The sequence below is a fragment of the Loxodonta africana genome, chromosome 8 (genome assembly GCF_030014295.1).
Source record: "Loxodonta africana isolate mLoxAfr1 chromosome 8, mLoxAfr1.hap2, whole genome shotgun sequence".
Taxonomy (NCBI): domain Eukaryota; kingdom Metazoa; phylum Chordata; class Mammalia; order Proboscidea; family Elephantidae; genus Loxodonta; species Loxodonta africana.
In genome coordinates, this window is record NC_087349.1 from 100,622,173 (window position 1) to 100,634,332 (window position 12,160).

A 12,160-nucleotide genomic window follows, 5' to 3' on the forward strand; every position below is an offset into this window, starting at 1 on the left:
GTTGCTATGAGTGACACACACCCAAGACTTTGTCAATCCCTTTGATGTAAGTTCTCACATCACTCTGTTGCTGGCCTCTATAGCTCCTATCATTTAAGTTTTAATTTTAACATTTCTGTGATTATTTGACTAACGTGTGTCCAAACCACTAGAATGTTTTTAGGATCCATGAGAATCTGTTTTGTTCTGTCTCTAGCAAAGTACCTGGCACGCAGACAGAATTCATAAATAACTGCTGAATGAGTGAGTACTTTATATGTGGTAGCCATTATTCCAAATCTTACCTGACTTCCAGGTTTCATGTGAAAAGCACCATCTTTGGATTCAGAGCAGATTCAAATCTTGGCTCTGCTAATCTTGGGCAATAATTTTTTTTTCTTTAGCTTCATCTGTAAATGGGAACAATTGCACTTGGCTCACTGAGTTGTTATGAGGCTCTGATGAGATAATACAACATGAAGTGCTTGTACAGTGCCTGGTACAGGGCTCCATCAGTGTTGACTAATAACAATGATTATACAGCGATATATTACTTAATGTTCACGACATGTTCTGTGAAATAGGATGTTATGTGATTTGGACGTGTAAACACCGTATTATACACCGTATAGAGTTCACATGGAGGAGTGGCTGGTGGAAGCAATCCTCAGTCAGGGCGGAGAGCACATCCCATGTGTCTAGTGTGTGTCACAGACCATTTCTCTGTGTGAATCAGTTGGATTCCAAAGGCGATGTGGAGATCTTGATATATGGGTGGCTAGCAAAGATGATCATGAACTTGGCTGATCATCAACGCCAGTAGGCAAAGTTCAGAGAAGGGCCCTGCCCCAGATACCAGCACCCAGCAGGCTCAGGATGCTGCCCTTGAAGCTGGCACTCTGCAGGCTCCAGACACCTGCACAGGTTTCCCTGAGTTAGCAAGCTTTGAAGGTAGTTCAGCCCGGGCAGGACCATGCACAGGTTAAAGTGGAAGCCCTGTCTTGAACACTGTTCTCATAGGTCCTGCTTCCACCTCCTGAGCTAAGAATGATGGATTTTTTTTTTCCTGTGTTAAATGTTTACAAACACGAATTTAAAGAGCTCTAATGAATTGAATTTCGAGGGGTGGGGGGAAGACCAGGGACATATATGCCTTAGAAAGTTGTCCAAAGGGACGTTAAGTGGCATATGAGTGTAATTAAGATAGGCCAGATGGTTATATAGACAACCAGAGTGTAAGCAAACAGTGCTGTCCCTGTCCCAACCTGGAGCAACATAATCTGGGTGATGGAGCGACACTGGAGGGTCTTGGGCCTCATTCTACAGCCTGGCCACCTCCACAACAAAGAGACTCCTGGGAGGTCCCAGGGAGCTTAGATTCCGAAGAAGTTGAGCCTCCAAGGAGGGGACGTGTGGAAAACTCAGGCTGCATCTCAGAGTGTCTAGTGGTGATCCCAGCCTCAGGGCTCTCGTCCATCCCCTTCCCAGCGGGAGCAGGCGGCGGGCGCGAGACACTCCTGCGCCCTGGAGGGTGGCTCCGCAGGATGCTCCAGGCTTGGCCGCTCTGACAGGAACGAAGAATCAGACATGCAGTGGAGGCTGCTCAGCTCGGCCGAGGTTGGGAGGCCAACCCTCCCTTCCTGTGCAACTTTTCCCTGGTCCCATCACACTCCGGATCTGTCTAGTGTCTGCCGCGGAGGGTTTCAGGAAAGCGAGATCAGCAGCAGAGGCGCCCCACCTTCCCTCTCTGATCCCGTAGGTTCCCGACAAATTTGGCTCAGTCCTCGCCGGTCCCTTGGCAGCCGCGGTCCCCAGCTTCCCGGCTGGGCTGGCCCTGCCTCCCCCTGGGTGGCCAGAGGCGGTGACAGTGCGCGAGCAGCGTTCTAACCTAGGCCGACTGCAGAAACGCCGGGGGTATTCCCGTGCGTCTCAGGGCATGGACCCTAGGGTTTCAGCGCCAACGGTTAACACTAAACATTTTAATAACGTTTAGAAGGGCCTTTCCAATTGTCCAGGCCCCAAGAGGGCTGCCCAGTTGATGTATGGTTTCTTTTTGTTCTTGCATGCTGACTTGAGTGTGTAAATATGTTTATTTGTGGGTAACATTTAATGAGAAGTATACGGAATTTCAATCCTTTGTTCTTTCCTCTTAAAGCTTTTTAAAAAAGTGTAGAACTTTTTTTTCTTACTCGAAGCTCCTTTTATTTTTCAAGCTATTCTTTAATGTAATATTACAATATGTATAATACTATATATTATGTATTAAATATTCCTCCTAATTCCCCCTGCCTCTCAAGCTAAATTTCAGTTTTAAGCCTCTAAAAAAGATCTCATTTTAAAAACACAAAGTTTCTTGTAAAAAGTGTTTGGAAAGTTAGGGTGAGTACACCAACTTTGGTTAAAAAAGTGGATGCAAATGTTAACTCCACAAGGCTACACAGTTAATGGATACCACTGATGGTTTTGGATTTTCAAAGAGCAATTTTGCAGCTTCTGGAGTTGTTTTGGAAATCACTTTCCAGTCTTAATCCTGAAAGGGTTAAAAAACTACTAGGCTGTCTTCATGTCACCCTGGCAATAGCCCATATAGTACTTCAGCAATCTATCCTGGAGTGTATGGGATCAAATAAAAGATCAAATAGCCTAACTTAAATGAAAAAAGTTAAAATATTTGTCATCACATTACATCAGTTTAGCTGAGCCACACGTAAATCATTTCCTAACCTTTCAGAAGATGAAAAGTTTAGCGACTACTATTTACACACTTCGAATATTTTATATTTGAGTGGTCATCACCATGTACAGAAATGGTTGTATATATCCATTTCCGATCAACAAATATCAGGATATTTTTGTTATGCGATGGTTAACATTTCAAGCATTTCTATAAAGGCGACTTTTTAAAAATAAAACTGTAGCATATTTTCAAAAGGTCACTTAGGGGAGCCTGAAAATAAAATCATTAGGGACAGCTTAAGAGAAATAGAGTAATAACGCTATAATTTTTTAGATTTATATGATGGTGTAGAAATCAAAGTCTCAACAATCACATAAAATAGACAGTCAATTTTGTTTTTTTTTGTTTGTTCCATAGATTTCCAAAGCATTAAAAAAAAAAAAATCCTCAGGTTTGTTAAACCTTTAGCGGAAGATTACAGGCAATGTTTTGTCTTTGGCGAATAGCTGTTTGTCTCACTTTATTTACTTGGTATTGGATATTTGTCAATGTCATTTCATATCTACAGAAAATTCTTACGCTCTATGGAGGTAGAGAATGTGTGTGCGTGTGTGCCGGAGGTCACATGACGGTTTCATCCTATTTGGTGGAGCAGCTTGACTTTTTTTCCCCTTGCTTTTGGTGATGGTTGTGAGTGCAGAAATTGATTGACAGATGCATGCCAGAAACCCACATTCTCCTTTTCAAAGACAACATATGATGGATTGCGATCTCTCAGCGCAGCAGGACACGGGGACCATGCAAGCTGTAATTGGTCAGGTATGGAGTCAGCCATTTCTCAACTCCCCTTTTTTCCACAAGGGTCTCACCATATGATTCACATAATTCATATTTACAGTACCATCTTTCTATCTGTATCTTCAGCTACCTGCCAGCGTAGTGCTGAAAGTGCGAAAGGCAAAAGGCACCCATTAAATCTGCTCTGGAAACCTCAGCTTAAAACTTCAATGTGATGCTTACAAAGAAAAACTAAAACAACAACAGCAACAAAAAACCCAAGGACAAATCTAATTTCTAATTCTGTCCAAATGTTTAAAAATTCTATTTTGAAAATGGATTTTTCTGCTTAGATTCTTATCTCTGCAAGAAATAAAAGTGTGAGAAGAGAATAAAGTGTTATGCTTCCTGGGTGATAGTTAAAATTTTTCTAATGCTGTTCAGTATTTTTATATTGCCTGTATTCTTCTTGCTTGCTCTCTCTACATATGGATCATATAAATATATAAATATGTGTGCCTTTACTTCTAACCCAGATAGTGCGCGATTGAGTCTGGTAAATGTACTAGGAGTCTTGGCTGCTGCAGAGGGGCCGGCTGCAAATTAAACACTGCCACAATCTGAAAGGTCCAGGTGGTCTGCTGGCACGTCCTAATGCAATCCAGCACAACAGCTTTAATAAACAGCTCTATTTAGTTCCTCCTCCCTGTATCCAGGGAGGTGAACTGGTCTGGGGCTGCTGTGATGAAATGCCAGAAGAATCTCTCTCAGAGGCCTCACCAGCTGATTTTTAGAGCTTTCCTCTTCTGTCGCCTTTGTCTTCCAAATGGGTCAGTGAGTCTTGCTCTTTCTGTTGGGTTCATTCTGTGAAGTCGGTAGTTTATGTTTGTGTGTAAATGTTGGCGTTGCAAGCTAAATCGGAAGAGGAAAGGGTCATTGTATTTTCATTTGCCTTCCAATAACCGAAGTGGTGAAAGGAATGATAGGATCCTGCTGCAGAGGGAGGGTTATTTTTCTGACCATGATGGGGGTGGGGTGAGGAAAAGGGAATATATGTGATTTTCTTTTTCTTTTTTTCTTGGTAATATATTTTTGACTCCAAAATTTCTAAGCTATCTATGCTGACTTAGGAACTGTTAACTCGTAAATCAGAATATGGTTACGAATATTTAAAAACTCTGAAAAGTTTCTTTTTTTCTTTCTTTTTTTGGGTACCCTTTCTAATCAAGACAAGCTGGTAAGGTGATAACATAAAATTTGTTGCCTATGTATTAAGACCGTGGGGGAAATATATCATCTTATTCTGTTTTCATCAAAATTATGGCAAAGGATTTCAGGGCTCTGAAAGCACATGGTTTATTAACACCAGCGTGCTTCATAATGTATTTTTAGATGGAAAATGTCAGATATATAATACTATGTTTACCACAGTCTCACACTATTTTCAAAGCAGTCACTATGTGCTTCAACAGAAAAATAGATGTTTAAAACTTCCAACTTATTTTTTTTTTCTTATATAGACATGTAGAAAGTGAAGGGTGGGCATACATTTGTCAGGAGAAAATATGGAAGACTGATTTTGTAGAGTCTTAATAGCCATTTTCACGTAAGAGCTTGCTGATGAGCAAGTATATAAAATAATGGTAAAATCACTGTGGAGTATAGAATTTCATAAATACCTGTTAAAATAGATGACTTTTTCACGTATAAATAAAGCTTGAGCCCCTGACAACTGTCTTGTCCTGTTTAATAAAACTTTTCTTTGGTGGCAAGCATGCTGTCTCTTCTATACGTGATAGTTATGATACTTAATTCTGGGCAACGTTATTGTGCTTCACTCCCAAATAAGGAATAAGATTTCCTTTTGTATACATTTCCCTCATTTGGGGGGAGGGGGGAAGCTTGGTGAAAATTCAGGAGAGATACTTCTGGTTTGTTATTCAGTATTATTTACTGGAAACCCATAGTAAAGGTACATACTTTAAAAACACACATATATATACTTCTAAAAAGGAATAGGTGTATACTTTATAGATCCCAGACATAACTTCTAATTTGTCAGCATTTAAAATTGGTCTTTACTCTTCTGGAGCTCTGTGTTTTGCGCATATACTAAGTAACTTTTAAAGGCTCAGCATGTCCAGGAACTATGCATGTTAATGACTTTTTATGAATACTTATTAAATAGTGCAGCCTCAGAGTAGCCACAAGTTTTCCAAAAATGTTATCTCTCATAAATTATTTGTTAAAAAAACTCGGATATACTTATTGTCAAGCTAGTAAAATTTCTGTACTAAAAATGGAGAATCTAAAATCCTAATTTTTTATTTGAAATCGAAACACTAAGTATTCAAACGGGAAAGAAAAATAGCAAACTGACCCATACACATACCTGAAAAGTCAGAAAACCTAAATCGAAACCTTAGCTATAGATGCAAGAGGAAAGGTGGCGTAGACATTTGAAATGAATTCATTTTCATTATTATAGCAAAGCTAAGAGTATTTACTCATATGACTGCTTCTAGCCATCAGAAAAAGAACTTGAAAAGAATCTGCCTTTGCAGTCCCTCAGAGCCAGGAAAAGACAGTTTATTTTGCAGCTCTTGATTTAAATAACACCTTAGAACTACTCAGCAGGCGTGAACTGTCCCATTTGATAATGCAAATTATAAAAAAAAGTTGTATGAGTCCCTGCTTAAATACATATTGGAATAATAATTATTATTGCCCCCCCCCTTTTTTTTTTCTGTTCTGTGTTCTGTTCCTAAATGGCTTTGGGTTGGAGGAGCAAATGACCAATTTTCAATGATGTTTTCCCACTTAGAGTACTGAAAGATACTCAGGAAATCTGTTCTTCAGGTTTTTTCATTCACCTCTAGGATTAAATATCCACACATGCTCCCACGGAGGGAAGGGGCAGACTTCCCAGCTTTGCTTGCCCTAATCCATCTCGGGAGAGAGTACCAACTCCACCAGCAGATATTGCTCATATGTGCCTTTCCCCCAGGGTTTGCCCTCCCCAAAGCGAGCAATTAAGCGAGCAGTCTGGTACTTGGAAGAACAAACTCTGCCTAGTGTATCAAGATCAAGAAACTTGGTTCAATCGGACAGTTTTTGGATATCAAACCCTGATTTTTGATAGCAGTTGTCTGTAGCAAGCTTCTTAGCCCTTTGAACAGTAGGATGGATTGTTTTCTTTCAGAAAATTTCGCATCAGTTCAGACGAAACAGTTAAGGAGGTTCTGAACCAGGGGTTTGAATATTATTTAGAAATGAAGACTTGCATTTCCAGCTCCCACGTTCATTAAATGTCTACTGCATCTTTTCCTTTTTGCAGATCTGAGCTTGTGAGTGACAGATTAGTTCATCAGTATTACAGACCTCCTGTTTTTCACACCCCCCCATCTCCTGCAGACAGGTCACCAGGTCCAATCCCCCTTCTGGCACTGCTGTCCCCAGAGGACCCCTGGCCAGCCTGCCATCTTGACACACAGGCCTGAGGGTCCAGGCTGTCTGCACATGTCTATAGGCGGACTTTTGCAAATAAATATTACAGAACAGAGGATATTAAATTAGTTGTTAATAAAAACAACAGATGAGGCAAATTAGATAAATATATTTATCAAGCCTATCTGTGAGCTTACTAGGAATGGGAGAGACACAACCACATCAAAGTGTTTATGGATACACTTCCAGTTGGTATCGCTAAAGTTCTAGTAGAACTGTGAAGAACCGTATTTAATTGCCATAGTTCAGTCAACAACGTTTGCAATTTTTTCCCTACTGGGAAAATCAGTCTTTTTTTTTTTTGAGGTAGATTTAGGCAATTTAAAATGTTTTAAAGTTGTGTATTAGAAATTGAATGCAGGTGTCTGAGACGGTGCTGCACATGTGGGCGAGGGGTTTAGAAGTGGGGAGCAGAGAGCAGGTCAGTCAGTGTGTTTGTCTTGCCTGTGTCTCACTGCAGGGTTTCTCTAGTGAACATTTTAAATCACAAGATATTTACTGGTAGTTGTTTTAGTACAGAAACAATTAGTTTTTGTGTGTGTGTGTGAAAATATACACAACAGAACACAGACCCCTTCAACAATTTGGTGGTTATATACTTCACATTGAGTCACCATTCTCCCCATCTCTGCCCATATTGTTTCACCCCTTAAAATTCTCATTTGTGTTAGAAGTAGTTTTGTATGTGGGCTGGTTTTACCCTGCCCTTTTCCACAAAGTAATGTAGCTTTAAGAACTGTTTGTTTACCTAGAACACGCCCAGGCTGGTATGAGACGGAGAGCACCTATGGAGGGAGGGACCCCGGCAGTGTGTGAATAAGACACCCCAGAGCTTCCTCAGTCCTTTTAGACTGTGTTTCCTCCCTCACACAGAATAATTAAATTGGGGTGGGAGGGCTACTCTAGCCTTGTTTTACACATGTCAAGTATAACTCTCATATAGCATAACAAAAGTCATTTTTGTGTGTCTGAATGCCCATTTTTGAAACTGACATATTGCTTCAACGAATTTGTGATTTTTTGGTGTGAACTTACTAATACTTGAATTTAATTGAGAATACTTTTCCCCCCTCAGGGCATTATAGGCGAATGGTATGCCAGAGAAATACAAGTTAATTAGGGATTATTTTTTCTGAACACAAAATTAGTGCTAGTATTAATTTGGTAAGTACTGAACTCACAAAAATTGAATTTGTAATATTTATTACTCATTGACTTTAAGCACTTCTCTTAATATTCCACCTGTACTTAGAGGAAAGTTTGATGTTAGTTTTTTATTTTTTATTGGATGTGCTCAGTTTTTCTTACCTTCAGAATATATTTTAAGTTCATTTTGTTACCTGAGCAGGTGCCTAATTTGTGAAACCAATTTTGTCCATTAGAGTCAAATTTACCAATATATTGATAATAATGTACAATAATGTTAATGATAATACTAGACAACCAGCACATGAAATTGGGTCCTGAAACTAAATTTCCTTTTCTGTTTCTGAGATCAGTTAATGAACCCTTCACTATCTTCTATTCAAATATCATTTTTTAATGTTTAAGAACTTCAAAGCCTATGGATTTGTATTTCTACCATACGCAGAGATGTTGCTGCAACAAGTAAACTAGAATGTTTGTGAAATAAAATTTGAATATAATGTTTCCTATGACAGCAGTGGGTTTTATATGCAAAATGTGTCAGTGAAAGGCTTTTTTGTTTAACCATTTCTTTCCATGTAAACTGCATTTCATTGAACAGTTTAAAGCACCCTTTTTTTTCTTCATTTTCTTTTTACTCAATTTAACTAAATTTAGTAAATTTAACTAACATGTATGCACATATTGAAAAACTCCACCTTTTAATTGCATAGCAACATTGTAAAGGTTGTTCTTTGCTTTTTTTTTTTTTAACACCTGACAGAGCAGAAAGTAAAATTATGAAATAAGATGCAAATATCAAAAGGTAAGACTTGATGTGCACCAAAGATAAATGCTGGCTATCATCTGAACACTAAAAGAAAATCTAAATTATACAACCTTTACATTGATTTATATTTTATGGCAAAACCTTTATTGGGAGATAATAGCTGCTCGAAATATAATCTCCATCTTGCCTGTCTGTTCTTTTTCCTCTTTCTTCTTTTTTTGATACAAAGTAAATTAGTGAGTCAGGCCTTGCTTTAGAGTGCATGTGAATTGCTCTGTTGAGCCATGTTGTCTTGAGCTGGTCCATAAGTAGAATCAAGATTTGTACCAGTTTTACTTTTTACTCATTTCTTCTGGAACTCAAATTGAAGAAGGAGTTATTAGGGAGAGACAATTATTACATTTCAGGAAGGAAATTCATTTTTCTTTCTGGTTTTTGTTGTTGTTCCTCCCAGTTCTACCATGTGAGCCCATTGTGAAAATTGCTTAATTTTTATTTGATAAATTCCTTCCTGGTTTGTTATAAGCTTGTGTTATTTTCTTCATACTTACTCTAGCTAAAAACAATGCTATTATTGTCGCAGCGCCTAAATATAAAACCATTGCATTAAATGGTGAAATAATTGAAAACACCTCTGATTATTTATACCAAAGGCAACTGTCTAGGTTTTAAAACACCTTATTTTTCAAGTTGGCTGGGCTTCGGAAAATAGCTTTTTGTTTTATCACTAGCTTTAAAACCCTGGTGATATGAAGGACTCTTCCTTCAAAAGACCGAGATTAGCTGTTGATACTTAGTACTGATTCTCAGTGTGCCACATCTCTGCTTCCCTCAGCAGCATTTTTTTTTTTTTCTGACCATTAGATCAAGAGAAAAAATTGAAGATCAAGAAATTATTCTAAATTTCACCAGTTTCAGTTATTTTTTCCAGGGGTGAAAACAATTGTACTGGTAGAGATACCCATACAATTTCCAGATCTCTCCTTCTAGGGCCAGAGATGCAAATAAATGCTTTGCCACTTTAATGAAAACGATGTCGTTACTGAAGTGCATTCTCTCTGGCATTTTGCGCTCTTCCGTCACTGTCGTCACTGGTGTTTCTCAGTCAGCTTTCTTTCTCTTTTCCACTGTAATCCAAAGTCAGTTTGATGAGTAACAAGTAAAAAGTGAATCATTGTGGGCTGTCGAGGGAAGAAAGGGCACTCAAAAGCAAGATGAGACCTCAAGCAAAACAAAGCAAAATGGTGGCAGAAAGCTTAACAACACACTTGCTTCTTCGTTACTGTTTCTGTTATTTTTAAGCTTAATTCATCTCCCCTAGCAATTGTAGATGATACAAACAAGCAGTGAAACAATATATTAAGACAGGAAAAATAAAACTAAAGGCAAAGGAAAATTAAAAACAAACAAAAAAACTTCATAGCGCATGTGCCATAGAGCACACATTTCAATATTAAGGGCCACTGTTTGTTTTCGGAGCTTTTCACCAGAGTTTAACCAGTGTTCACATGCTGCGAAGTAGCAGTCTTATTACAAAAGATGTTCCGGGGGCTGAGTCTGATGTTGCCTCTGCACGTTTTACAAATTTGATTTTTGATGAATAATTAGAAGCTATTTTAAAAACAAAATATGCACCGCTAACACCTAACAACTTAAAGACACAGGTGTACTTAGGAGGATTAAATACCTGTTAAATGGTTTTTTTTTAGCGCCCATCACAAAACTCCTCTTTAAAAGACCAATAGGTATCATTTACAAAGTGCTTAGTTTTCAGTGCAGCATACATATAGATGATTTTTAAAAATTGAATTCTTTATTTTTGAGAGTGAGAGGCAAACATGGCACTAACACAGAGGCATGAATACCAGAAGCTGTAAGAAGTTAATATCCAAAGTAGATAAATAGATCTTCAGCTCTATTCCTGTAAAATTGAAGGCCAGGCATGGGTAAGGAGGGAGCCAGGCTCACAACCGCAGGCTGTAGTAGGCCAGACCTGCTTCAGACAGCAAGTTAGTTTGTAAGCCCTGAAGAACAGTAAACAAGCCTCTTTCAACCTCTTGGAGAAAAGGTTGAGAGTTGGGACAAATGTAAAATGCTCTTTAGTGTTGCATGAATAAAACCAAGAACATCAAACTTATTTCACTTAGTGCCAGTCCTGATGATCCATCGTTATGGCCAGGGCAAACTGGTCCCTGGGCTGAAACGATTTTATCTATTTTTGAAAACAGAATGTTCCAGCTTGGATCTTATATCCTTAGGGTTAGAATATTGAATTCTGAATTGGGAAACTTAATCTCTCAGCCAGATTTGACAAGATGCTGGTTGAACGGTAGGTAGAAGCGATGATGGTTTTATGAAACGCCCAAGGTCAGAATCTGGGGCCAAAGTAGGAGATTTGGGGGAAATTTGGCTGTGATGTGAGAATCCCAAATTTGAAAATTTCTTTCTGTTCATATTGGCAGATGGTATTTGAGGATCTGAAAACTAAATCGCTGCTGTATTCATATACTCTGTTTCAAATCTTTATTTAGCAAAGTGAGTCTTCACACATCCTTATGTGTATTTCATAGCGTATTTCTAATGTTGCTAATATAAAAGGTATTTGTAGTAATATTTAAAAGGTTTCCCAGAACAAATGATACCATTCTTGCTCAAATCTAAGACAATCATACTTTGTTTCTTAGTAAAATATCAATAGTATATTAAGAAACTAAAGTTTTGTTTTTTCTTTTTTGAACGTTTTTCCCACTTAAATCTGGTTTCTAAGGACTTAAGGAACTTAGAGTAAGAATTAAAACAGCAATTTATTTAGTCAAGACACTCATACACACACACCCAATTTAGACCATCAGGAACACTTGATTATTTGACCTCTAATAATCTAATTATTAGATTTTTAAAAATAATCTAAAGCCCTGGTGGCAAGTAAAAGTCATAGAACATGAATATAATTTTTATGTGCATATGATTGAGGTTAGTTACAAGGTGTAATCCTTCCTACAAAGAGCCTTTTTAAAATTCTGTATTAAAAAATATAACTGTAATGCATGCTAATGGCAAACAATTTCAACAGTACAGAACAGTGTAAAGTAGAAAGTGTTCCCACCATTCCATTTCTCACAGATAACCATTGTTAACAATTTCTTATAGCTACTTCCAGAGATTTTATGCATTCATAAATATGGGAGCCTTTATACAATGCAAGGGAATCCATAGTGTAATACATAAACCAGTTGTCATCAAGTTAATTCTGACTCATGGCAACCCCATGTGTGTCAGAGTAGAATTGCCCTGTAGGGTTTTCA

At 38.2% G+C, this 12,160-nt stretch overlaps 1 protein-coding gene across 1 annotated transcript in view; it reads left to right on the forward strand.

Annotated features, from left to right (window-relative positions):
* Positions 1–3,370: 3,370 nt before the first annotated feature.
* Positions 3,371–12,160, forward strand: part of POU6F2 (POU class 6 homeobox 2) — a 586,290-nt gene continuing 577,500 nt past the window's right edge. The window contains exon 1 of the mRNA XM_064290152.1: positions 3,371–3,475. Coding sequence (XP_064146222.1) covers positions 3,371–3,475 — 105 coding nt within the window. The remainder of the gene's footprint in view (positions 3,476–12,160) is intronic.